Source organism: Papio anubis, chromosome 18, assembly GCF_008728515.1.
Source record: "Papio anubis isolate 15944 chromosome 18, Panubis1.0, whole genome shotgun sequence".
Taxonomy (NCBI): domain Eukaryota; kingdom Metazoa; phylum Chordata; class Mammalia; order Primates; family Cercopithecidae; genus Papio; species Papio anubis.
In genome coordinates this window covers 15,166,270-15,192,391 of record NC_044993.1, presented here as the reverse complement: position 1 = coordinate 15,192,391, position 26,122 = coordinate 15,166,270, and the positions used below count along the sequence as shown (strand labels likewise).

Genomic DNA, 26,122 nt, shown 5'->3' with positions numbered 1-26,122 from the left:
TGTATGGTACATTCTGATCATTTTTCTCCTACACCGTTTCATTTTTTTAAATGCTGATTTTCCGCAGTAGATCAATGTCACAATCCACTGATGGGTCCTGAACTGGAGTTTGAAACACACGAATACACAATACTCTCATATTATGGGACATGTTCTAGTCCCTAAGTTAATCTACTTGGAACTGTAACATTCTAAGAAATAGAAATAGATATTTCAATATAAATAATAAAAAAGATTTCTTTTCACTGGCACATACAAAATGTGAAGTTGAAAATCATTCTGAAATTAGCCAGGCATGGTGGTGCGCACCTGTAGTAGTCCCAGCTACTCAGGAGGCTGAGGTGCGAGGATCACTTGAGCTCAGGTGATAGAGGCTACAGTGAGCTATGATTGCATCATCACTCTCCAGTCTGGGTGACAGAGTGAGACCCTGTCTCTCTCTTAAAAAAAAAAAAAAAAAAATTAACTTAAAAAAAAGAAAGTCATTCTGAAGAATTGGTGGACACAGGTGTTACAACTACTCAGAACACAGGCAAACACAGGCAGTGTGCAAGAGAACCCAAAGGAAGAGTGAGGGCACTCACTGGAACCCAGCCCATCTGCACAGAGGCAAAGAAGACTGGCTTATTGACAGGGTCTCACTCTTTGCCCAGGCTGGAGTACAGTGGTGCAATCAAGGCTCACTGCAGCCTCGACCTCCTGGACTCAAGTGATCCTCCCATCTCGGCACCCCAAGTAGCTGGGACCACAGGCATGTGCCACCACAACCAGCTATTCTTTAAAATTTTTTTTTTCTTTTTTTGAGACGGAGTCTCACTCTTGTCACCCAGGCTGGAGTGCAATGGCATAATCTTGGCTCGCTGCAACCTCTGCTTCCCAGTTCAAGCAATTCTCCTATCTCAGCCTCCCCTGTACCTGGGATTACAGGCGCCCACCACCATGCCCAGCTAATTTTTGTATTTTTAGTAGAGATGGGGTTATACCATGTTGGCCAGGCTGGTCTCAAACTCCTGACTTCAGGTGATCCTCCTGCCTTGGCCTCCCAAAGTGCTGGGACTACAGGCATGAGCCACCACGCTCGGCCTATTTTTAAAATTTTTTACAGAGATGGGATCTCCTTATGTTGCCCAGGCTGGTCTTGAACTCCTGACCTCAGGTGATCCTCCCACCTTGGCCTCTCAAAGTGCTGAGATTACAGGCATGAGCCACCGCACTCAGCCTATTTTTTAAATTTTTTGCAGAGACGGGATCTCCTATGTTGCCCAGGCTGGTCTCGAACTCCTGAGCTCAGGTGATCCTCCCACTTTTGCCTCCTGAAGTGTTGGGATTATAGGCGTGAATCCCGTGCCTGGCCAAGGGAGACTTTTCTATCCATGCTGCACAGCAATCTCGTCCTCCTTCTGCTAGAAGAAATAAGAAGACTCTTGGGGTTGGGAAAAACCTTAAATGTCAAATTCTATTTTCTCCTGTCAGATGACAAAAGTAAATCAGCATTTCCTTTAAAAATCAGAGCACTGACTTTGGTCCTATTCAAAATAGCTACCTGCAATTAGAAGTAGGGTAAAAAATGATTCACCAAAATGTTGTTTAACTTTCTCTCTCTTTTTTTTTTTCAAATAATTACTAGAATTTTATTAGCCAAGGGATAGCAGCTGGAGGAGAAATAACAAACAAAAAAATACATCTTAAGAATCCTTAAGTACAGAGCATATTTACAATTTAAGTGTCATATTTTAGAAGGCCACTGTCCATCAGCTCAGTAAATGTACCAGCTTCTAAAGTCACAGTGCCATAGGCCCATTTGTTGATTCAATTCCGACCCCACTGTCCTCGGGCTCAGGAGACTGTCTTTTCCATCTGACTCTGGTCTCTCCATTGGCATCAGGAGAACACCGTTCGGCGGTTTAAGGCTAACATCTTACAGGGTAACATCGGCCCTGGAGCCAGGTGCTGTTCTCCATGAAAACCTCCCCCTTGGCAGCTCAGCCGACAGAGACAACACACAAGCGCAGCTCTGCACTTCTGCCCTCATCTTCCCACAGTGACATCCACGTCAGGTAGCCAAACAGAAGAGAAGGCAGAGGCCCACCAAGAGCTGACACTGCACAGTCCTGGGGGGACCATCCTCCCGTCTCACTGGGGACAAATTGAGGTTCTGGAGCCTCTCCCCTGACAGACAGCTTGTCAGGGGCATTTATGGGTCATCTGGGATTTCAGACAACACCTGTGGTCTGTAGGTTCAGAAAGTGCTTTCAAGCAGGCAGTGGCACCCACACCCAGTGGGACACACCTCCTGGGTCCGAAACCACTCCATCATGTGGCTGGTGTGGCCACCGTGCCCACAGGTCAGGCAGAAATTGGACGATCCCCGCACAGCCACATGGCAGATAGCACACTGGAACGTGAAGCCTTTGCAGATGGCACACTGCGTGCCACGGACCTCACTCCGGCAGTGGCTGCAGTACACGCCGAACTCTGGAAATGGGCAGGGATGGGCAAAACAAGAGGCAGCATGAGTTGAGTTCTGAAAAAGGAAACTGGGGCTTGCTGGGAAGAAGGACATCTCCTCTTAAGACTCCGGCAGATTCTCAGACCAGTGGTTTGCATTTTCTGTTTTTTTGGTTTTTTCTTTTTGAGACAGAGTTTCACTCTTGTCGCCCAGGCTTGAGTGCAATGGTACAATCTTGGCTCACTGCAACCTTCACAGCCCGGGTTCAAGTGTCCTGCCTCAGCCTCCCGAGTAGCTGGAATTACAGGCGCCTGCCACCATCCCTGGGGCTAAGTTTGTATTTTTAGCAGAGACGGGGTTTCGCCATGTTGGCCAGGCTGGTCTCGAACTCCTGACCTCAGGTGATCCACCTGCCTTGGCCTCCCAAAGTGCTGGGATTACAGGCGTGAGCCACCGTGCCCAGCCCATTTTCTGTTTTTTGTTTGTTTGTTTGTTTTAAATCAGAACTCCTTCTGAGCCACTGCACCTGGTTGAGTACTGTATTTACTCAGGGGTCCCACGTGGAAACCCAGTGCCCCACAGCAGGGGGCAGCTGCATCTGATGCCTCTTCCCACCCCGACGGCTGGCAGGGCCTGGCACGCAGGAGATGTTGAACAGGTGAAAGAACTGAATGACTCAGTAGTAACGCTTCAGCAGAGGGCAGACTGGTTTTACCAACGCCTGCTACTGCCCACTCGCCACTGGCCCAAGTCAGGACACCACGGTGCTGCTCCACCGCCGGGCAAGGACTGGTTCCACTGGGCTACCCCGAGTGAAACCTGCTCTATCTACTCTGCTGGCAATAATCTCCTCATCAACTGACCCTCCCGCCTCTGCTGGCCTTTGGATGAAAGGCCATTTCTTACTTAAGTCCTCTGACTGCAGGGGCAGTGGGGTGGGGACTGGGCCCCATCACCGCCTCCAGACCATGACCTTTCTGCTGGAGGCCAACGTCATCCAGCTTCACTAGCCTTTCCCCCTTTTCTCTGTGTCATCTGCGGACATTCTGGAGACACGCCCCCATTCACTGAAGACTTGTTCTCAGCTCTCAATTTTCTCTCTACCCCAGATCTTAGCACAATCCTGGAGGTCTCCCAAACCTACACCACTAACCCTGTGCCCACTTGGCCATTCAGGTCTTTGCCCTCGTCCCTAACCCACCACCACTAACCCTTTGGTCCACCTGCCCCTTTCTAGCTGCAGTTAGCCCTTTGGCCCACCTGCCCCTTTCTAGCTGCAGTTTGCCCTTTGGCCAACCTGAATTACATGGACTCACTTTATAATAATCACTTGTTTTGCAAATGCCTTCAATTCCTTTGCCCATCTCCTGCACCACCTGGCAAAACCTCTACCCGGGATGAACCATATCACCTGCCCATTCCATGCCTGCCCACAAGAGGCTGAGCAATCCTGCAGAAAGGCCCATGGTCAAGAAATGCATCTCACTTCATACACACGATCACCAACAGACACAACACCTAGCCCTGCACAGAGCCTGTGTTCCCTTCTGTCCCCGAGATGGTGACTTCAGGTCTCCGCCACATTCTGCAAACTCCTCCCTCAGGCCTTTTCTCCCCGCTCCTGCACCTGCCGGCCTCTCCTTTCACTTTCCCTCATCATTACACCAGGCATCTTCCAATCTCCCACCTCTCCTTCCCTCTTACAGCGGAGGGAGGGTCCTTTCTTCCGGCAGAACTGGCTGCTCTGTTGAATGACAACTGGTGGTTAGAAAAATACGCCAGTAAAAACTCCTCTGATATGTGGTACCTAAGGGCATATTTTATGATAGTCCCAATTAAGGCAAATCCTGAGACAAATCAGACTAGTTTGATAATTTTGGTTTAAAAATAGCTACGTCTTCTCCCTCTAAGCATAATTTTTTATATTATGTACAAACTTTGGTTATATTCTCATGAAAAGCCTAATTAGTTGAAAACTCTCAAATTTTCATTACTGGTTTTATTGGCCAACATTTAACATTAAGAGAATGCAAATATTGTGCGTTCAGGTAAACTTAATTCTAATGTTTAAAAGGGTTTGTTCTTTGGTACTTGAGATAACTGTAAACTTAATTATTCTCCATATCTATCTGGGTAAAATTATTAAAATGTCATCTCACAGTATCATTAATAATTATGTTTCTCTACAGTGGATCAGATTAAATATAGTTTTCAAGATCCTTGTTAACTTTAAGACCCTGAACTAATACTTCATTTCATTAATTAGTGAATGATCTTTGGGGGGATCTGGACAATTTCTAAGGAGATCTAAATTCACAAAGACAGAAAACACAAAAACCCCAGGACGCCCTCCCTTGCCTCTTCCCGGTATATACACAATGGGATGGCTCAGCAGACGAACCCGTTGAGAAGGATGGGCAGACGCCCGTGGGCCTTGCTGGTGCGCGCCTCCTCTCACCACTTTAGGGCATACAAAGGGATGTGGAATGTGTTCCCCAAACAGAGCTGGCAAGGTGTCTCACATCTGGTTGCCTTTAGAATTTTCCCTGACAATCCACTAATAGTGTCGGTCGCCAACGGTTCCAGGTTTTCTCTGGGTCTCTGAGGGAAGAAGAATGACTCCGGGAGGCTGGGGCTATACTAGATACAAATTGCAAAGCAGATGCCACTTGCAAGTATGAGATATGAATCTATATTCAAAATAATTGATGTGTTCTGTTAGTTCATCAAAGAAATGTTCCAGTTTTATTAAAACGATCAATCAATGTGGTGAGGGTATTGTCTTACTGAATGTGCTGATAAAGTTAGTATATTTTAAAGTTAAAATATTTAAATTTGCTGGTTTTGCGTACATCTCAAAACACACACATGCACACACAAACACACAAAGGTATCTTAACATTTTTAAACAAAATCAAATGATATACACTTTAAGAGGAAAAAAATACTTCCTAAGAAAACTGTTTAGTGATGAAGAAAATGTCAAATGTGATTCTGCGCCAGGATAAGAGGGTTCCTTACAGCACCAAAATAATCTCACTTGACAGCTGGTTAATTTCTGGTGCTTTTTGTCATGCTTTTGAATTACATTAAACAAAAATCTACTTCTGAAAGTCTAGGGTTCTTAATTATTTGCTGCTGTGTTTATTTATTTATTTATTTATTTATTTTTTTTGAGATGAAGTCTCGCTCTTGTCCCCCGGTTTGGAGTGCAATGGTGCGATCTCAGCTCACTGCAACCTCCGCCTCACGGATTCAAGCGATTCTCCTGCCTCAGCCTCCCGAGTAGCTGGGATTACAGGCGCCTGCCAACATGCCCGGCTAATTTTTGTATTTTTAGTAGAGAGGGGGTTTCACCATGTTGGCTAGGCTGGTCTCGAACTCCTAACCTCAGGTGATCCGCCTGCCTCAGCTTCCCAAAGTGCTGGGACTATAGGCGTGAGCCACTGCATCCCGCCTGCTGTGTTTATTTTAAATATCATCATTCTGAACCAAGTATGTTACAATGTCTTGTCTTTAGGCATATAATAACTTATGCTTATATCGAATCACCTCTGACAACTCTTTCTCAAACTGCCTTTTCCCAAATTTGGAAAAAAAAAGCTCTCACTGTCTTCTACACATGTCGGCTACATGTAGAACACTCCAGATGACAAGTGGCCAACACTACAGATTTGTTCCCTCACTATAGGAAGGAGGGAAGCCAGAAATGACTGGGAACGTCTGGCATTCTCTATACTTCTAATAGTTTAGCATTATTGTAAAAGCTCTTGTATTTGTTAAATCCACAATATGAGAAATCAAATAGGGAAGTTCAACCTCCCTGGGGAACTTTACTCAAGTGCAAGATTATTAATGGGAATTTGTCCGCAACTTCTTTCAAGATCAATAGAAGGATACTCATGTCTGTTACAAAGACTGGCATATCTTTCAACAAATTTATTTTTTAAACTTATGTTTAAAATGAAAATACAGCACTTGGCCGGGTGCCGTGGCTCTCGTCTGTAATCCCAGCACTTTGGGAGGCCAAGGTGGGTGGATCACCTGAGGCCAGGAGTTCGAGACCAGCCTGGCCAACATGGCAAAACCCATCTCCACTAAAAACATAAAAATTAGCTGGGTGTGGCAGTGCACACCTGTAATACCTGGAACGCTGAGGTAGGAGAAGTTACTGCTTGAACCTGGGCGGCGGAGGTTACAGTGAGCCAAGACTGCACCACTGCACTCCAGCCTGGGCGACAGAGAGAGACCTTGTTCCCCCACAGCACCCCCTCCACAAAAAAAGAAAACAAAAGCAAAAAGAAAACATAGTACTCCTTTCGTTTGGCAGTAACCTTACAAACATTTTACGGGATGAATTAAAAGAGCCTGGAGATTTGTCAATATCCTCAGAGTCCAAAATATTTTAGTGTTGGGGAATCACTAACTGAATCCTTAAGAAATGATTCCGTGTTTTTCTGCTCCATACGATACTGCTATCATAAACTAGCCAGAGCCATTTCGCATTATTGCCAATTGCCAGTTTCTGCTTTTGTCTCACACTTGCCTAAAGTTACCTGCTATAAACAATAGGTCATAAATAGAAACTTATAGAAGTTTCTATTTATCCAAATAAAGCCTCTTTAGGCACTAATAAAGGTACTCTTCACTACTGATATTACTGAAGAGATTCCTGAATACCAACTTTCCAAATAAGCGACACCAGCCACAAGCAGTTTCTCATGCCTGTAATCCCAGCACTTTGCGAGGCCAAGGTGGGGGTATCACTTGAGCCCAGGAGTTTGAGACCAGCCTGGGCAACATGGCGAGACCGCATCTCTACAAAAACATTTTCTAAAAAATTAGCCGGGCATGATGGTGTATGCCTGTGGTCCCAGCTACTCGGGAGACTGTGGTGGGAGGGTTGTTGAGCCCAGCAGGTCGAGGCTGCAGTGAGCTGTGATCATGCCTCTGCACTGTAGCCTAGGTGACAGAGTGAGACCCTGTCTCAAAAACAAACAAGCCAAACACCATTGCCACCAGGAGACACTTGTCAGGCTGTGGAATGGATCAGGATTTCTACGACTTTTTGGTTCAGAAGCAGATGACTTTAGTGAAAGCAGATGGGTAGAGAAGCCAAGATAATTAGAACAAGAATTACTTAGCAGGGACTGAATATAACTGATGGAAAAATTTAATTCTGGCTAATGATCTATTTTCTATTAGAAAGGAGAAAACATTCTTTCTTTTTTCTTGCTCCATCTCTACCCCTCAGTTTAACACATTATAAACATTGAAATGAGGCCGGGCGCGGTGGCTCAAGCCTGTAATCCCAGCACTTTGGGAGGCCGAGGCGGGTGGATCATGAGGTCAGGAGATCGAGACCATCCTGGCTAACATGGTGAAACCCCGTCTCTACTAAAAATACAAAAAACTAGCCGGGCGTGGTCGCGGGCGCCTGTAGTCCCAGCTACTCGGAGGCTGAGGCAGGAGAATAGCGTGAACCTGGGAGGCGGAGCTTGCAGTGAGCCGAGATCGCGCCAGTGCACTCCAGCCTGGGTGACACAGCGCGAGACTCCGTCTCAAAAAAAAAAAAAATAAAATAAATAAATAAACATTGAAATGAAACACTCTGGCAATGGTATCTTGTTCCAATTACCTTCAGGAGGAAGAAAAATCCAAAAAAGATCTTAATATAGACTATAAGATACCAAATCATTAGGAAAACCTTAGAACAATAATTCCATAGGAAATATCATATGTTGATTAATCTCATCTGCAGAAGTGCTCAGAACAATAGGTAAGTACCACACAAAGGCCTTTTCTTTCCATGACAAAATATTTATACAGGTTCAGTGAGTCTGCTGGGGCTGGGTGTGGCGGCTCATGCTTCCAATCCCAGCATGCTGGGAGGCTGAGATGGAAGGATCACTTGAACCCAAGAATTTGAAACCACAATGGACAACATAGTGAGACTCTGTCTCTATTTTATAAACATTTAAAAAATAAAAAATAAAAGAAGCTGCCCTCCTCCTTATCACGATATACATGGATAGATCAAATTTACAGCCAAGGTCGTGCCCAAAACATCACATTCAGATTCAAATCTCATTTAAATTAGGTATGATATGGCCAGGCACGGTGGCTCACGCCTATAATCCCAGCACTCTGGGACGCCGAGGCGGGCGGATCCCGAGGTCAGGAGATCGAGACCATCCTGGCTCACATGGTTAAACCCTGTCTCTACTAAAAACACAAAAAAATTAGCCGGGCATGGTGGCAGGCGCCTATAGTCCCAGCTACTTGGGAGGCTGAGGCAGGAGAATGGCGTGAGCCCGGCAGGCGGAGCTTGCAGTGAGCCGAGATTGCGCCACTGCACTCCAGCCTGGGCGAAAGAGCGAGACTCCATCTCAAAAAAATAAATAAATAAAATAAATTAGGTATGATAAGTCATTATGAAGGGGAGGAGATTGCTTCATATGTGGACATGCAGCCCACAAGTCCTCCCAGGAAACTTCTTTGGCTTAGGGAATCCCAGCCTTGCCCAAAGTACAGATGTCATTTCCTGACAGGCTGGAAACACTGACTACCCTGAGGATCACAGGTAAGAGGCACAGGACGACAGGATAGGTTTTGCCAGTGGAACTTGATAGGGATGAAATGAATCATTCTTGGGTCCCAACAGACAAACTAACAAAGACCATAAAAATACTCCCAGCACATGGAACAATCAAAGCATGATTCCAAGGCTTTTCAAAACTTCCAGGAGGAAGCGAACTCCAAAGGTGCAGGATCATATGGCTCCAGTTTGTCAACCATACAACAAAAAGTCTTGTGTATTAATCAACATCACCTATTACACAAAAGTAAATAAAACTGGCCAAAGAAATAAGACGTTAAATTAATATACTGAATCAATAAACTGCTGAACGAAATTTAGGTGCGCAGCTCTGTGCCTCTAGGGAGGGAATTCTCCCCATGAGGAGGCTCAGAAAGCAATCGCTTCGCTCTGCCACCATTAAGACCAAGCACATCACACGCCACAATCAGAAACAAAAACAAAAACATCATCTTATATCCTGAGACTTTCTTTAAGGGAATACTCTACCCAACAGTATCCCCACAGAATGAATGAAACCATGAGCCCCATCTGTAAATATTGAATCCCAATGAAACTAACTTTGTCCCTCAGATTTGCTATGCTGAAGTCTGTGGATATGGGCTGATCAAGGAGGTGGAGGTTGCAGTGACCCGACATTGTTCCATTGCACTCCAGCCTGGGCGACAGAGCGAGACTCCATCTCAAAAAAAAAAAAGAAAGAAAAGAAAATACTTCTTTTACTGCTTTTGTCTGTGAGTCCATCTTTTACAATCCTGCCCTGCTTTATAAACCTTGTGACATTGCTTTTATTGAAATTAGGATACATTATTCATCCTTAACTACCATTAAGTCTTCCTGAGTTTGTATTTCAGACTCTCTGACTGCACTACAGACATCTTGACCCGCCAAACCACACTTTTTATTTCTTTGTACATCCCACAGAATCCAGCATGACACTTTATAAAAGCAGATGTCAATAAGGGTTTAGCTGACTGATGGGCTGATACATCAGCTCTGTATCTCCATGATTCATATGTTTCCCTGAAAACTAATTTTTAAAAGACAAATTGCTCCAGGCCATCATTAATCTTTTCCTGAGATACTTTCATACATTTAGATGCTCTGAAAAAATATGTTGCCCACATAGCATTTTGTGTCTTTACATTTCTTCAGGTACACATACCAACATAATCTCTGTTAAAATAATCCTTGAAATTCACTACCTAAACCTACATATTACTCTAGTTTGTTTCTTCAAATAGAAACTACCAGGTATGGTGTCTCACATCTGTACTCCTAGCACTCTAGGAGGCCGAGGCGGACGCATCATTTGAGGCCAGTAGTTCAAGACCAGCCTGGACAACATGGCGAAACCCCGTCTCTACCAAAAACACAAGTGTTATTTGTATTGCATTTTACTATCTCAACTAAAAATTCCTATTAATTGTATTGTATTTTAGTGTCTCTACTAAAAATACAAGTGGCATGGTGGCAGGCGCCTGTAGTCCCAGCTACTTGGGAGGCTGAGGCATGAGAATCGCTTGCACTTGAGAGGCAGAGGTTGCAGTGAGCCAAGATCGCGTGACTGCACTCCAGCATGGGCAACAGAGAGACACTCTGTCTCAAAAACAAAAAAAAGAAAAGAAAAGAAAGGAAAAGAAACTATACCTACACAATTTAAGAGAGTCAAATCATTCTACGCATCTTATTATAAAACCCAGCATTCCCTGCCACTGCCCACCTCATCACTCCCTAGATGAAATCCTTTCCAATCATTTAACTGTTTCTTTTTTGTTGTTGTTTTTTGCTTTCTTTTTTTTGAGATGGAGTCTCACTCTGTCACTCAGGCTGGAGTGCAATGGCATGATCTTGGCTCACTGCAACCTCTGCCTCCTGGGTTCAAGCGATTCTCCTGCCTCAGCCTCCCAAGTAGCTGGGATTATTGGTGTGCACCACCATGCCTGGCTAATTTTGTATTGGTAGTAGAGACGGGGTTTCACCATGTTGGCCAGGCTAGTCTCAAACCCCTGGCCTCAAGTGATCTGCCGGACTTGGCCTCCCAAAGTGCTGGGATTACAGGCGTGAGTCACCATGTCTGGCTGAATCCGAATTCTTTACTGCAACTTACAAGCCCCTGCCTGACACAATCCTAAGTACTCTACACTCTAATTTGATATCGCTCTTCTCCCCACTGTACTCCAGCCACACCGCGCCACCTTCCTTCGCTTGTTCACAACGACAATCATTTCCCTGGGGCCTGACCCTCAGTGTGGGACGCTCTTTTCACCACTCTGCACTGATGGCTCCATGGTTCCTTTAAACCTTCAGACCGCAGCTCCTTGGAGGCCTTCCTAACACACCTCAATTCCTCTTTTAAGATTCTCCCTCTCTGTTCTCCCTGCCCCCACATCGTTTTTGTTTGCTTGTGAATATTTATTTGAAATCATTTAATATCCCCCCCCACTCAGTTGTAAGCTCCATGCAGGGAAGGAATGTGTGGGCACTGTGCCTAAGAGGAGTTGGACACATAGAGGAATAAATGAAGAAATATCCATCCCTCTGATCCATGCTGGAGTACTGTATATAAACTACTTCTGTTGCAATAGAAATTTCATCCTGGACCAGGCACCATGGCTCACACCTGTAATCCCAGCAATCTGGGAGGCCGAGGCAGGCATATCACCTGAGGTCAGGAGTTCAGCCTGGCCAACATGGTGAAACCTCATCTCTACTAAAAGTACAAAAATTTAGCTGGGCATGATAGCAGGCACCTGTAATCCCAGCTACTCAGGAGGCTGAGGGAGGAGAAGTTTGAACCCGGGAGGCAAAGGCTGCCATGAGCCGAGATCGCACCACTGCACTCCAGCCTGGGCGACAAGAGTGAAACTCCATCCCAAAAAAAAAAAAAAAAAAAGATTTAATCCTGTTATGAAATGCAAGGGCTTTTCAGAAGCTTGGAATAGACTCAAAATGCCTTTGAAATTTCTGCTTAGAAATGAGAAGCTGAAACTTCATTCCAAGTCTGATGCTGTGGACAAATTAAATTACAGGATCTTTCAGACAGTGATAGGAAGAGAGAGAAATGCATACTCACCGATCCCTTTGTGAGGGTCAGGAGGACAGGAGACAAACTTCAACACTTCGGCTCGCTTCTCTCTCAGACCCCAACGGTAGAGGATTTCCCCATAGCATTTCTTGAAGTCATCAAATTGCTGGGTGTTGGCGGGGTCCAGGAGCCTGGAGAAAGTGAAAAAGATTTCCTGTCAGTTCCTTTAAGAAAAAATAAGCTTGATCCTAAATGGCACTTAATATGCCCTTCTTAAAGCAACAGTCCTGGCCAGGCATGGTGGCTCACACCTGTCACTCCCCGCACTTTTGGAGGCCGAGGCTGGCAGATCACTTGAGGTCAGGAGTTTGAGACCAGCCTGGCCAACATGGTGAAACTCTGTCTCTACTAAAAATACAAAAAATTAGCTGGGCGTGGTGGCATGTGCCTGTAATCCCAGCTACTCAGGAGGCTGAGGCAGGAGAATCACTTGAGCCTAGGAAGCAGAGGTTGCAGTGAGCTGAGATTCCACCACTGCACTCCAACCTGGCGACAGAGTAAGACTCTGTGTCAAAAAAAAAAAAAAAAAAAGGCGCAAGAGTTGTGATTGTGGAGAAACTGGAGTCCTGGCATCGCAGCTCTCACCTGGGAGGGTGGTTACCTTTTATTTTTATCATGCTGGTCGCGTTCCCGCTCCCGGGGATCACTGCAGGTCAGACTCCCAAAGCGGAGCTCTTCTGGTGAGGATTCTCCCCAAGGGGAGGACAAGTGCTCTGCCTCTCTCCCCGCTGAAGAAAATCAAATGCGAAGGGAAGATGGCAATCAGAGAAGGCATGGAAAATATCTGAAAAGTCTCATAAGACCGCGTGTGGCCAATGGATTTCCCAGAAGAAAAGTAAGTGAGGCTGAATATTCTGAGAAATGTAACTAAACAGAACTCTTTCCTACCCTTACCTTTTTGCCCAGGTATTTATTACTAAGAGAACCTGATAGCTAAGTACACACACACATGATGCTAAAGCAAACGATGGGCTGGGCATGGTGGCTCATGCCTGGAATCCCAGCACTTTGGGAGGCCGAGGCGGGCAGATCACCTGAAGTCAGAGGTTTGAGACCAGCCTGACGAACATGGTGAAACCCCATCTCTACTAAAAAAAAAAATACAAAAATTAGCTGGGCATACTAGCACGTGCCTGTAATCCCAGCTACTCAGGAGGCTGAGGCAGGAGAATTGCTTGAACCTGGGAGGTGGAGGGTGCAGTGAGTCGAGATCACGCCATTGCACTCCAGCCTGGGCAACACAGCAAGACTCCATCTCAAAAAACTAAAAAAATAGATAAATAAATAAAGCAAATGATGGCACAGAGATATAGTGGAATGCTATGTAGTCATTATTTACAAAGACTTTTTGAACAATATTTGCTCATGATTTAATTAAAAATAGAACACAAAGTCACATATATGGAATGACCACACTCCTGCACACAAAGAATGGATGGAAATGTTCTAGAACATTAATGGACGCTATTCCTAGGTGGGAGATCAACGATTACAATTTTCTTCTCTAATACTTCGTGTTTGCTTTTCTTCACTGCGCATGAGCTACTTTTGAAATCAGGAAAACTAAGATCATTTTAAAAAACTGTTTCTTAAAAAAATTCCAGGAAATACAAATACACCTACTCCGCAAATAGCTTTATGATCAGCTGGAGTCAGATCCAGCTGTATTTGTCTACACTGAAAGCGTTCGTGGGAAGGAGTAGGCGGCAGATGAATATGGAAAGGGCATGTGAAGGAGAAAGGATAAGGGTTGGATTTTGGGGGTGAACAGCGGGAAGTCCCATTGTCAGTTTCTCAAGGTTATGAGATGAAAAGCAACACAGCAAAAGGCACAAAGACCCCCAGAACGTGGCCTGTTCAACCTGCAAAGCCAGGCCTCCAGCAAGAGGATCCCTATTACAGTAAATGTAAAGAGAAATAAGAAACAAGAAAAAATATGGAGACTAAGCATCAACTAAAGCTTACATATGCACAGCTATCAGAGAACTAAAAATCCAGCGTGGGCTAAGTCATTTCCATACAAACCTATGTTCCAGCCGCCAGTGCTGAGCCCTGGGTCTGACATACTGGAGCACGAACCAGAAGAGGTAAAGCTAGGCTACAGATGGAAAGAGAAGAACCAACAGGACTAGCGTCAGAATACTGTTCCCCATGACAGTTCACATTAAGAAAACAGCAGGCCAAGCGCGGTGGCTCATGCCTGTAATCCTAGCACTTTGGGAGGCCAAGGAAGGCAGAACACCTGAGATCAGGGGTTCGAGACCAGCCTACTCAACATGGTGAAACCTCATCTCTACTAAAAATACAAAAATATACGGGGGGGGGGGGGGCGGTGGTGCATGCCTGTAATCCCAGCTATTCAGGAGGCTGAGGCACGAGAATTGTTTGAACCCAGGAGGCAGAGGTTGCAGTGAGCTGAGATCGTGCCACTGCACTCCAGCCTGGACAATAGAGTAAAACTCCATCTAAAAAAAAAATCAGACAAAACCAGAAAAGGACAAACTTACATATCGACTATGGGACACCACAAGATTAGAAGAACGGTTGGGGAAAGGCCCAAAGGGGTTTGGTATCCCCTGAGGCCGAGACTGGGCTTCGAACACGCTACAGAGCATTGCCAGTGTCTGGACATCCCGGAGCCGGCAATAGTGAGCCAACCTGAGGAAAAGGTGAGAGGAAAGAAGACAAGTCAGGAGGAGGGACTGAGGAGGAACACGATCACAGTCATGGCGTGTTACCGTCACGGGGTGGGACGGGAGGATTCTTGATTTGGCCTCAAAAACCCGTCAGGAATGGGGGCTTTCTACAGATCCAGTGGTTTGACCTACTTTGAGTTTGCCTAAACTTGTTTTGGAATATAAGACATCGACGTATTGCAAATGATCTACAGAATGCATCTCAAAGCCTCTGGCTAACATTCAGGCATGGGCTTAAACATGAATTGGCTTCTCCAAGAATTAAGTGGACTAACCTGACATCTGAACTAGCCAATACATGCTCTCTCTGTCCTCCTAGCTCCAAGGAAGAATCACACTGCTTTTGGGGGATTCCCATACATGCCATTTATATAACCTAAAGCTACATGGAGGAGCCCAGAGGACACTGGACTACCACAGTATGCTAGCAGGCAATCAACTTTGGAGGTGCAGTTATGAAGATGAGCTATTAGGTAAGAACAACAAGGAGTGTTTCTACCCTTTAGGTACTCATACCCCCTTTGTCCTTTCAGGAAGATTAGGCTAGAATGTGAGTAAGGAATCAGAGGAGCTTTGCCTTTAAGAATGAATAATATTACTGTCTTCCTATCACTCAATGTCTAATATTTGTGTTTTCACACTCACTATCTTATTTGAGTCTTACACGAAGTAGGCAGAGCAAACCTTATCATCCCCGTGTTAGTGACAAGGAAACGGAAGCATGAACACGTGTTCCAGGGGTGGCCTTAATGCATAAATAAAACCTCAACCTGAAGGCAGGAGCATTTCTCTCCCCAGGCCCTGGGCCTCCAAGTTATGGAGATTCAAATGGTTTTACTTGGTGTTAAATTATATTGTATAGTATATTCCAGTTTGCCACATGTCAGTGCAATAAACTGAACACGAAGCCAATGTTTTCTCGAATTGCCTAACAGGGTGAAAGTGTCGTGGTCTCTGGCAAACATGAACACCAACACGCAGTTCTCTAATCCATTCTCAAAGGTGAGACCCTAGAGCTTTCAAGAAGAAACTTACCATCTCCTGAGCTCAAACTCCTGTGTTCAGACTGACGTGATTTGTGGACTAACGCATGAATCTCTAAAGGATACATGAGTCTCAGGGGTCTCAAATCCTTATCATAAATGACAAGTATTGTATAGTTCTGTCTGCTGTAAGAAGTTTGTTCTGCACAGAAATTATTTCAGCACTGAAAGGAAAGATCCTATTCCTTCCTTTCATTCCTCGGGCCTCTGCACCTTTCTCTTAGGTGATGACATTTCAAGTGTTCACAGACCAAAAATGGACATCACTCATTTTTCTCACTTTTAGCTCTCATAACCTACAGAGACTCCAGCAGCTGCCGCCCAAATGGATGTCGAGCCCAGGGTGTTTCCAAATCTGGGTCAGATTTCGGACCAAGGCAAAGATCTGTAGCTACCGTAGCCAGCGACCAAACCTGGACAGATCAAAGAGAAATACAAACTCAAACTGGCAAGGACAAGAACCGAAACCGTGAAGCAACCCCATCTGTCTTCCATATAAAACCCGATGCCTTGCTACTCTGGGGGCAGCAAAAGCTGGAACCTTATTGAAATGCAGAAGTTTAGGTCCCAGTTAGTTCTACTGAATCAGCATTTACATTTTCACCAACTCCTTCAGGGAGTTCAGTGCACTCTAAAGTTTGAGAAACACTAGGCTTAAAAACTTTTCATTAAGCAAACTTCAGAGAAATGACACAGTGTAATAATTTCAATGGGTCATCTACTTAACCACTAACTCACATGACTTTTTATTTTATTTTACTTTTTTGAGACAGAGTCTCGCTCTGTCGTCCAGGCTGGAGTGCCGTGGCACGATCACGGCTCACTGCAACCTCTGCCTCGTGGGTTCAAGCCACCCTCCTGCCTCAGCCTCCCGAGTATCTAGGATTACAGGCATGCACCACCACACCTGGCTAATTTTTGTATTTTTAGTAGAGATGGGGTTTTGCCATGTTGGCCAGGCTGGTCTGGAACTCCTGGACTCAAGTGATACGCCCACCTCGGCCCCAAAAAGTGCTGGGATTACAGGTGTGAGTCACCATGCCTAACCTCACATGACTTTTTAAAATGCTGCTTCATCAGTAAGTGGGGTTGGCAGGGAGGAAAAAAAAGGCAGTCTATAACACATTTAAGATCTGTCCTTCTTTACCTGAATAATGAAAGACTTTGTTGCCTTCATTATATAAGTTTCAGTATCCTCTCTGAAGCTAAAATGTACGAATAATAAAAATAGGCCAAGACAAAATGGATTTGGCTTTCTTTTTGTTGACATCAAATCTGAGGAATACCTCCCGACTTGAAATCCCATGGGGCCTGGAGCCATCGAGCAGAAACCAATAGCCACTAAGTGTCTATTTAAGTCCAAGGCACAGGCTAAACCCATCATGTCATAAGCAAAGCCCCCACCCCCACAATACCTTTAAAAATCAAATACGGCGGACCCCGTGGCTCACGCTTGTAATCCCAGCACTTTGGGAGGACAAGGAGGGCAAATCACGAGGTCAGGAGTTCGAGACCAGCCTCGGCCAATATGGTGAAACCCCGTCTCTACTAAAAATACAAAATTAGCTGGGCGTGGCGGTACACGCCTGTAATCCCAGTTACTTGTGAGGCTAAGGCAGAAGAATCGCTTGAACCCAGGAGGCAGAGGTTGCAGTGAGCCAAGATTGCGCCACTGCACTCCAGTCCGGGCAACAGAGTGAGACTCCGTCTCGGAAAAAAAAAAAATCAAATACTATTGTCTGGAAAACCTTTCTTAGTAGCAGCACATCACTGTATACCCATTAACTGGAAAACATTATACTAGACTCTGAGATGCTCAAAAGAAAGAAGATATGGACTTTGAATCAAGGAGTTTGCAATCTTAAGGAGAAAGAATAGGTAAACAAAGACACTGAGAAACAGGTAGAGAAGCATTAAGCATGCAAAATCAATTAAATCATGTGGCACTAACATACTTGAAAAATATATAGAAGGTATGATCGAGAAGGAGAAACCTGAAGTTCACATTCATCTCTATAATCAATGACCTAGTGAATCAGTACCAAAGGAAGTTGATGATCTTCTGGGATAAGATAAGATGCTTACTACCCTGGCTAAAAATTTAAGCATGTTATTTCCTCACTGATAATACACATTTCCTAAATGTCCTTAACAGAAACAGTGACTCTTGCATTTACTTCTGCAACTCTTTGCAAAATAGTAAACATATCTTCAACACAAGCATAAAGAACAAAAAGGCTGGGTGTGGTGGCTCATGCCTGTAATCCCAACACTTTGGGAGGCCAAGGCAGAAGGATCGCTTGAGGCCAGGAGTTCAAGACTAGCCTGGCCAACATGATGAAACCCCATCTCTACTAAAAAATACAAAAATTAGCTGGTCTTAGTAGCTATAATCCCAGCTACTCGGGAGGCTGAGGCAGGAGAATCACTTGAACCCGGGAGGCAGAGGTTGCAGTGAGCCGAGATCATGCCACTGCACTCTAGCCTGGGTGACAGAGTGAGACTCCATCACAAAAAAACAAAAACAAAACAAAACCACTGAATGGTGTATTTTAAATGAGTAAATTGCATGGTAGATGGGCTATATTTCAGTTAAGCCGTTTAAAAAAATACAGAGATACTTTGTTATAATACACTGATATGTTGCTGCAAAGATGAAGAAAATTTAAATAGTTGTCATGTTAAATCATATTTTAAAACTGAACATCTCTATCTAAAGGAACACTTTGGTAAATATTTCATCAAATGAAGCATTTTAGAAAAAAAAAAGAATTGAGGGTGCAAATGGCAAAGAAATGGGCATGCAAGTTTAGCTACACAGCAATCACCGTGATACTGGAACGGAAAAGAGATGTATGATAAAAAAAAAATTAATCAATGTTTTAGGATCTTCCCAACTAAGCACCAGGAAGAAAAATTTCCAGATTTGGAAAGGCACTCTAACCCTGCAGACTGGCAAAGAAAACGGAAAAGGAATTCCAAATCAAGACACACACTGTGAAAATGTCATTAAACGCCAGTGACGAGGTAAAAACAATTTGCTCCTGAAGAAAAATCCAAATCTCCACCAAAAGGGATGGACAATACCTGGACAAGATCCTTTCTTCCAACAAGCAAGGCAGAAGCGGCATTCTTCTGACACGTTTCCTGAATATCATTCACATTCAATCTGAAATGTTTTTTAAAGAATTAAAAATTTCATTCTAGTGTAACTTCCCACATCAACAAACAGATGAGAAACTGCCTCTTTGGTTGCTACTCAAAATGTTTTACTCTGTGTTTGCCTTGGGCCTCCTTCCTATCTGACTCAGAGGAAAAGCTTAACTAGAGCTGATGCTAATACATCTGTGGGTTCCAGCCTGGGGAAGATGAAATTGCTCACCTCTTTAAAGTCAGGAGGGGAGGCCATACTCAAATACCAATTTACCTACCAGCTTTTCTATGGAGTTCCCAAGCCCTGAGTGTTGAATAAAAATGAATTGAAATACATGCGACACTGACTATGGTTCCTAACAGAAAGAGTAGTGTGCTATGTACAGACTACAAAGGAAACACTTTCTGTTATGAGTTCGAGTTTAGGAAGAGGCAGGGGAACTGCAGGTGGCCTCTGCATGCCAATTACTCACCTCTCACTTCCGTCCAAACAAAAGTAGCTGTGCTTTGTATAATAGCTCTTCTGCTTTGTAAAGCAGCATGCCTTGTACAATACTCCACCCCTTTGAACGTGGGTGACACCAGTGAATATTGATGGGATATCACTTCTGTGATTATGTTATTAAGCAATTGACTTTGAAGTCACCTACAGAGAGACTATTCTGGGTGGGGCTGACCTCGTCAGGTGAGGCCTTAGAGGGAAGGTGAAGCATATGTGAGCCATTCCTGCTGGTCTCAAGACGAGATTTACAGATAAGTTCTACAGTTGCAAGGGTCTGAATTCTGCTGACAACCTGAACAAGCTTGGAAAAGGAGTCTGTGCATCGGATGAGACCACTGCCTGGCCAATGCCATTTCAGCCTGCTGAGACCCTGAGCAAGGACACAGAAAAGCTGTGCCCAGACTCATGACCCACAAAAACTGGAAGATGAGAAATGAATGTTGTTGGAAGCTAAGTTTGTGAGAATTTGTACACAGCAACAGAAAGCTAACACACTGGGCTTCTCCTGAAATTGCTTTTGAAGAAAGGATTCCCACACTCAAAAAAAGAAAAAAAAAAAAGGTTTGCTAATCCTAGCTAAGTGACGAGTACAGCAGACTTGAAATTTTGTACTTACATGTACAGTTCTCCCAGCGATTTGTGAACTGGCAGGAGGCACGCAACATCCTGGATGATGACTTTCCCAGCAGCCTTGATCTGTCGATTGCCAGAGTCCGATCCCTCACGCTTACTTTTCCATCGCCTTGATTTCTAGGGGTAGATGAAAGGATGTAACTAATGGGGACTTTGACAAGTGGAAACCAACAATTGCAGAGCTCATCATGTTGGGGTCATTGGTAATTTGCACTTTTTAAAAATTACATCATGCCTACAATTATAGGAATCAGCATCTGTAGGAAATAAAAGGATGAGCTCTTGATCCAATAATCCTAACAGGAAAAAAGCACCTACTGCCGGGCTAGATACATTCTGCAGGTGCTCAGAAACATGTATCAGGAAGCCAGGATTAATACATTAATTAATGAATTTGAAAACAGCAAGTAAATAAGTTAGTAAAGGCCACAAAAATGTGGGAGAACAATTTTTAGATTGAAATCAGTCCTAGGTTCAAAATTCCTGCCTGAAACTAATCAAAGTTTCTTTCCTTAGGCAGTTTGAACAACGTTTGTTGAAAATTTATTTCAGACATAGCAGTGTGTGGGCTCTGCAAACCTCGATCTGTAGTAGGAAGACAGAGAAATTTTGCAGCTTGAGGAGAATTACCCCGTTTTTCTGGAAGACTTGAATTATTTCCAAAAGTGATCTTTCTCAATGTCAAAAATACCTGATTTGAGGGGCTTGGGTAATGGACTTGAAATATCGTGGGCAAGTTTCCCATTTCCCCAGGCTTACCTATGGGTGGCTACATATGTGAGGAGTCTGTATGTATGAAATGAGAGATGTCCGGGAAAACTCGAATTATGAGAGCACAGCCCCATCTGGAATCTTTAAAATGACAAGCCAAGGAGCGGGATGCTATTTTATTACCAGAAGTTAAAAAGGGGGACACCAAAGTGATTCAACTAAGGAAGGAATGACATATTTATTAGCAAAAAAAGGCAAAAGGAGCTAGTAAAAAGGGCCTCCAATTCGGAATGAGAAAAACCAAGATTTCCAGGTCTTATTACTACGTGTACTGGCTCAGTAGGACCCTGCGCAAGTTTTCATTTGTTGTGAATTTAGCCTAAGGCATGTCACTCTTTGTTCGCTCACTGACAACTTATGGCCAATCATGACCTCTGTTGTTCCAATCTCACAAGGTTAATGAGCGTACAATGAAGAGGTAGGGGTGCAAATTAAACGGAAAAGTGTACTCTAGAAACCTGTAATTATTATGAATGTATATAAGCTCTCGGGAATTTAAATTGGATCATTATTTAGATTACTCACAAATAAATTCATTTTCTGTAAGTGATTTTTATACAATCATTCTTCCATAAATTAGCCTTGGTCTAAAGTCAGGGATTTCTGACCACTGATATCCCATTTAATCCCCAAAGTTGTCCAATGCATGTAACTTCCTATAGGGTTATCATGTGTCTTAGAACCTACTAAATTCAGGACATGTGGAGTTAGTTCAGGGCAGGTAAATGAAGAAGTTTAGCTGAAGTATCTGTCAATTGTTTATCGTCATTTGTAAATGCATGTATGCATGTTACACTATCAATTTGGAACTTTAACTCGTTTGATCTTTTTTTTTTTTCCTTTTGAGACAGAGTCTCCCTCTGTTGCTGAGGCTGGAGTGCAGTGGTGTGATCTTGGCTCACTGCAACCTCCGCCTCCTGGGTTCAAGTGATTCTCCTGCCTCAGCCTCACAAGTAGCTGGGATTACAGACATGCGCCACCATGGCGGCTAATTTTTGTATTTTTAGTAGAAATAGGGTTTCACCATATTGGCCAGGCTGGTCTTGAACTCCTGACCTCAAGTGATCCACCCACCTTGGCTGCCCAAAATGCTAGGATTACAGGAGTGAGCCATCACGCCTGGCCCCATTTGATCTTAAGAACCAGATCAGTGACTATTTACCATTTATCCATACCCAAGTCATCATTCTGCAATACAAGGGGAAGCTTTATCAATTATTATGGGGTAGCCCTTCCATTCCTACTTGCCCTGGTTTTCTAAAACATTATGTGCATACTCACAAAAGTGTTACCCTTTTAGACACAATCATCTTGACATGGGTGTAAGTAAGGGGAGGTTATGTTAAAGAGCAAAGAACCTGTCAGAATGGGCTGGAGCCAGGCAGTGTTACTGACCTAAGACAGACGTAGTCACATGTGCACTAAATACTATGGCAGGGCCTGTTTTAGGGAGGGTCATTTAACCTGTGTCTACCTTGCAGTGACAGTGAATAGCACAGGGGCTTTAGGATAATAGGGAAGGGACAAGGTACACAAGCTCATTCACTGTGATTTTCATTCAGGTTTCCAGGACTTAAAAAAGCCCAGGAAACAACACACCCACAGGCCCCACATAATTGGTCATCTCAAGTGAGACTCAGGGTACTGGATTTAAAAAAAAAAAAAAATCTATGCCAGAAAGATTCCACCTAGAATGGAATCTGATCCGTCTAATTTGATCTTCCGGGTAGGGTGGAAGGCTTCTAAAACACTGATCCAGGCAGTCACTCTGGCTCTTTATTCCAAAAAAAGAAGGAGAAGCGCTTAAACAATTAAGCAATTCACTATTGCTCAGTTTAACTACACAGCTGAATTGAAGGCCTCAATGAAGGATGAGGTCTACTAGCTTACAGAACACACGGAAAATAACCATGGGCCGAGCGCGGTGGCTCACACCTGTAATCCCACACTTTGGGAGCCCAAGGCAGGCAGATCACTTGAGGTCACGAGTTCAAGACCAGCCTGGCCTTGGCCCACATGGTGAAACCTCGTCCATACAAAATATACAAAAATTAGCAAGGCATGGTGGCATGGGCCTGTGGTCCCAGCTATTCGGGAAGCTGAGGCAGGAGAATTACTTGAACCGGGAGGCAGAAATTGCAATGAGCTGAGATCGCGCCACTGCACTCCAGTCTGGGCGACACAGCAAGACCCTGCCAAAAAAAAAAAAGTCGCAATTTCCTGACCTTTGAAACAAACCTAATGAAAGTATATTATTAATTATATTAAGATTCATATGCCCAAAGCAGCTCATTTGCAAAACAGACTAGCTCATTTGAAATTGACAAATGACACAAGTCCAAGTGTACAGATGTTTGACTGAGGACTTACAGTATCAGCTCCTGCTCCTGGACCGCTCACTCTGTGCTAGTATAAGCCTCACTATGACAGCTCTGTGACGAGGGATACTACCTGCATTTTACAAATGAGGACATGAGGCTTACTCTAGGTCACAGCCATCAGTGCTGAGATTTGAATACAGGCCTGTCAGGCTGCTAAGCTCATTCTTGTTAACTTGATTTTCAGTATACAATTTTATATTAAAAAATAATAAATAATAAATTCTAAGCCCCCTGTTAATATGGAAATTGCCTGGTCCATTTTTTAATGGATCCATTTCTGCAGGAAGGAGATTAGCACTGGATTCCAGCGATGCTTGTCCAGCTCCACCCTTCTACGACGACTTACTTCTTCAGTCACTTTCTGCCAGCATCGTGCCTCTGTTCTGCTCAGCCCGAGTGTCTACTGAAGATCTGCAGCTCCTGCAGCTACATGGTTTCATAGCAGGGCAGGCCAGATTCAGACCAAGATGCTGCATTTCAGGCCAGGCACCTCACACTGTTTAGGCTTTGGGGTTTAGGCACATTCAGGATTAGGCACATTGAGAGAGAAGAAAACTGAGTCCAAAGAGATGTCTTAGGGACTCTTCCCCCATTTGCAGCTTTGGGTTACAAAGGTGAGTAGAAACAAACCTATGTGACCCGTCCATACTTGATGCAAATACAGATAGTGGTCTTTGCAACTTTTTGCAATGATTCTTCAATGAATTATGAAAATCACAGTCTGTAATTCCTGGGACTTCTTGAGACACCAGGCTTCTAGATATTTCTGTTTGATCTGTACTGGATGGATAGCAGGTGCTTTATGAAACCTCACTCATCTGCCTTTAAGCCTGCCATAAAGGAGGTTCCGCAACAAAGGATCACCCTAATTAGAGTTGCTACCTGGAACCAAACTGTAAAAGCAATTACAGGACAGTGCTGTAAATTTTTTTAATCCAGCAAGAAATAACTGCAAAACATTGTCAAAAATCTTTAAGGGGCTGCAAAATATTGTCACTGTCAGTTTTTCATAATGTGTTGGTTAGCGGTTTTTAAACATAAATATCTCCCCTTTAGGCTTCAGGGGTCTCTTGGTAATCCTGCCTACTGGCCAATTACTCTGGGGATTCTAACAAGGCTGTCTAAATGGAGAGGCTAAATCTCAAATGAGATCAGATACCAGTTGGGGTCTTAGGCCCTTGCTGTTAGCTAATGAGTAGATGGACACCTTTTCAGGGTTTTTTCCCCAGTGCTCTGGCAATAAGAACCATTCATGTTCCATCCACATCTCTCCTAAGAAATTTTCACCTCAATATCTTGCTGGCAATGTTTGGAATCTCTCTTGTCTGTGCAACTGCCAGGTAATAACATACGGATTTCTTTTAGGATCCTCTGGTTCCAGAGCATACTGACACATGAGGCTAAGGTGTGGTTAATCTTTCTGCACTCAGGAAGGGTGCCATGGTCTAAAAGCCCCTGAACTTCCTGCATTGCTCCAGTCCCACTCTGACGGGCTTAAATATGGACACTTCTCTATGCAGTAAAGTTAGTACCTCTGGGAGGCAAAGGATTTGATCCTTTCAATGCTCCATCAATAGAAAATGTCCTGTCCCCACAGATTTCAGGAGAAGAAATTGAGGGAAGAGAGACAAAGCAAGACAGACAAATTATTACATGATGAGCACCAGGCTGCCCCTCTGAACAAACCAAAAAGGTGTTCATGGAGTTATGGCAAAGAGGACAAGGAAGAACGGAGTGGGGTGGAGGCTGGGGGGCAGGAGGGAGGCACTGGTGCAAATAGCACTGAATGACAACCAATAGCCAGCTTGCGACTGTACCACCAGTGTTACTGCTACAATCAGAGGCAACATTAATGCCAATAAATGGGTTGAATGTAAAAACAGCCCAAGAATAAGCCACCAACTGCTTCGCAGAAACCCCATTAGCAATGTATAATCCGCAGAGCGGGCAGGGAGTCTAAACGAATCCCTGTTTAAATAGCAGCGGGAGCAGGGACTTTTGGACAATCAGTGGAAATTCAGCAGTCGGGTTGGCTGGGACAGGCTTTTGGAAGGTGGCCCCATTGGTGGCTCCACCTACAAGCTGTTGGCAGCAGTGGTACTTGCTAATCGGGGCTTCTGATTCCAACTGGTTTTCTCTGACAAGGCTATAGGATGATTCCCCTCAGTATTCTTTATACCAAATGAAATTTATACAAAGCCTCAAGGCTGCCTTGCACAGCGTGAGGTCACCTTGGCACTACTGAAACATGAAGGGATGGGAGAGGAAGACAGAAGAGGGGAAATGGCCAATAGGAGTGAGTAAGAAAGAAAGAAAAGGAAGAGAGGATGTCCACAGCGGAGGTTTTACTGTCTACGCAAAATATTGATGGTAAGGAAAAAATTTGTTCCAGAAACTTCCCAAAGGATAAAAACTAGCTTCTGTGTTATGCCAATGAAGCAGGTGGGCACCTCCCTCTGTGATTGTAAAAGCAGAGACAAAATAGTGGAAGCCTCTTATATCTTCCTCTGCTCCCCCCATGCCAAAGGTAGGCTTTTGAAAGCTCCAAAAAATTACACAAATGCTCCAAGTGAAATTGGGTGAGCTAACGGCTTACAATCAGGGTTCTTTCCAAGAAACCCAGTATTTAGTTTCCTTTGCAAAAAGAGTCCATTCAGGATCCCTGACAATATTAGCCATTTGAAACTCTGTGATTGGACAAGGAGACAGTCCTTGGTGCCTGAACTCCCCCAAGCAAAACATTGACTGTTGCTGGTCCTGAAAACAGCTAGTCTGTCATTTCAGGTTCCTCAAAGCCAGGCAGGTGGC

At 44.2% G+C, this 26,122-nt stretch overlaps 1 protein-coding gene across 11 annotated transcripts in view; it reads right to left on the bottom strand.

Moving 5' to 3' along the window:
• Positions 1-1,583: 1,583 nt before the first annotated feature.
• WDR59 (WD repeat domain 59) overlaps positions 1,584-26,122 on the bottom strand; it is a 115,698-nt gene continuing 91,159 nt past the window's right edge. For 8 of the 11 annotated variants that reach the window (XM_017953562.3, XM_009196856.4, XM_017953565.3 and 5 more), the window contains 8 exons: positions 20,146-20,279; positions 18,962-19,043; positions 16,175-16,287; positions 14,643-14,793; positions 14,161-14,233; positions 12,737-12,863; positions 12,124-12,266; positions 1,584-2,475 (listed from right to left, as the gene is read on the bottom strand). In XM_017953562.3, the coding sequence (XP_017809051.2) occupies positions 2,240-2,475; positions 12,124-12,266; positions 12,737-12,863; positions 14,161-14,233; positions 14,643-14,793; positions 16,175-16,287; positions 18,962-19,043; positions 20,146-20,279 (1,059 nt within the window). In that variant the 3' untranslated portion in view covers positions 1,584-2,239. Of the gene's footprint in view, positions 2,476-9,608; positions 9,730-12,123; positions 12,267-12,736; positions 12,864-14,160; positions 14,234-14,642; positions 14,794-16,174; positions 16,288-18,961; positions 19,044-20,145; positions 20,280-26,122 lie in introns of all 11 variants that reach the window. The other 3 variants (XM_021932177.2, XM_021932178.2, XM_021932173.2) reach the window with 2 other exon arrangements.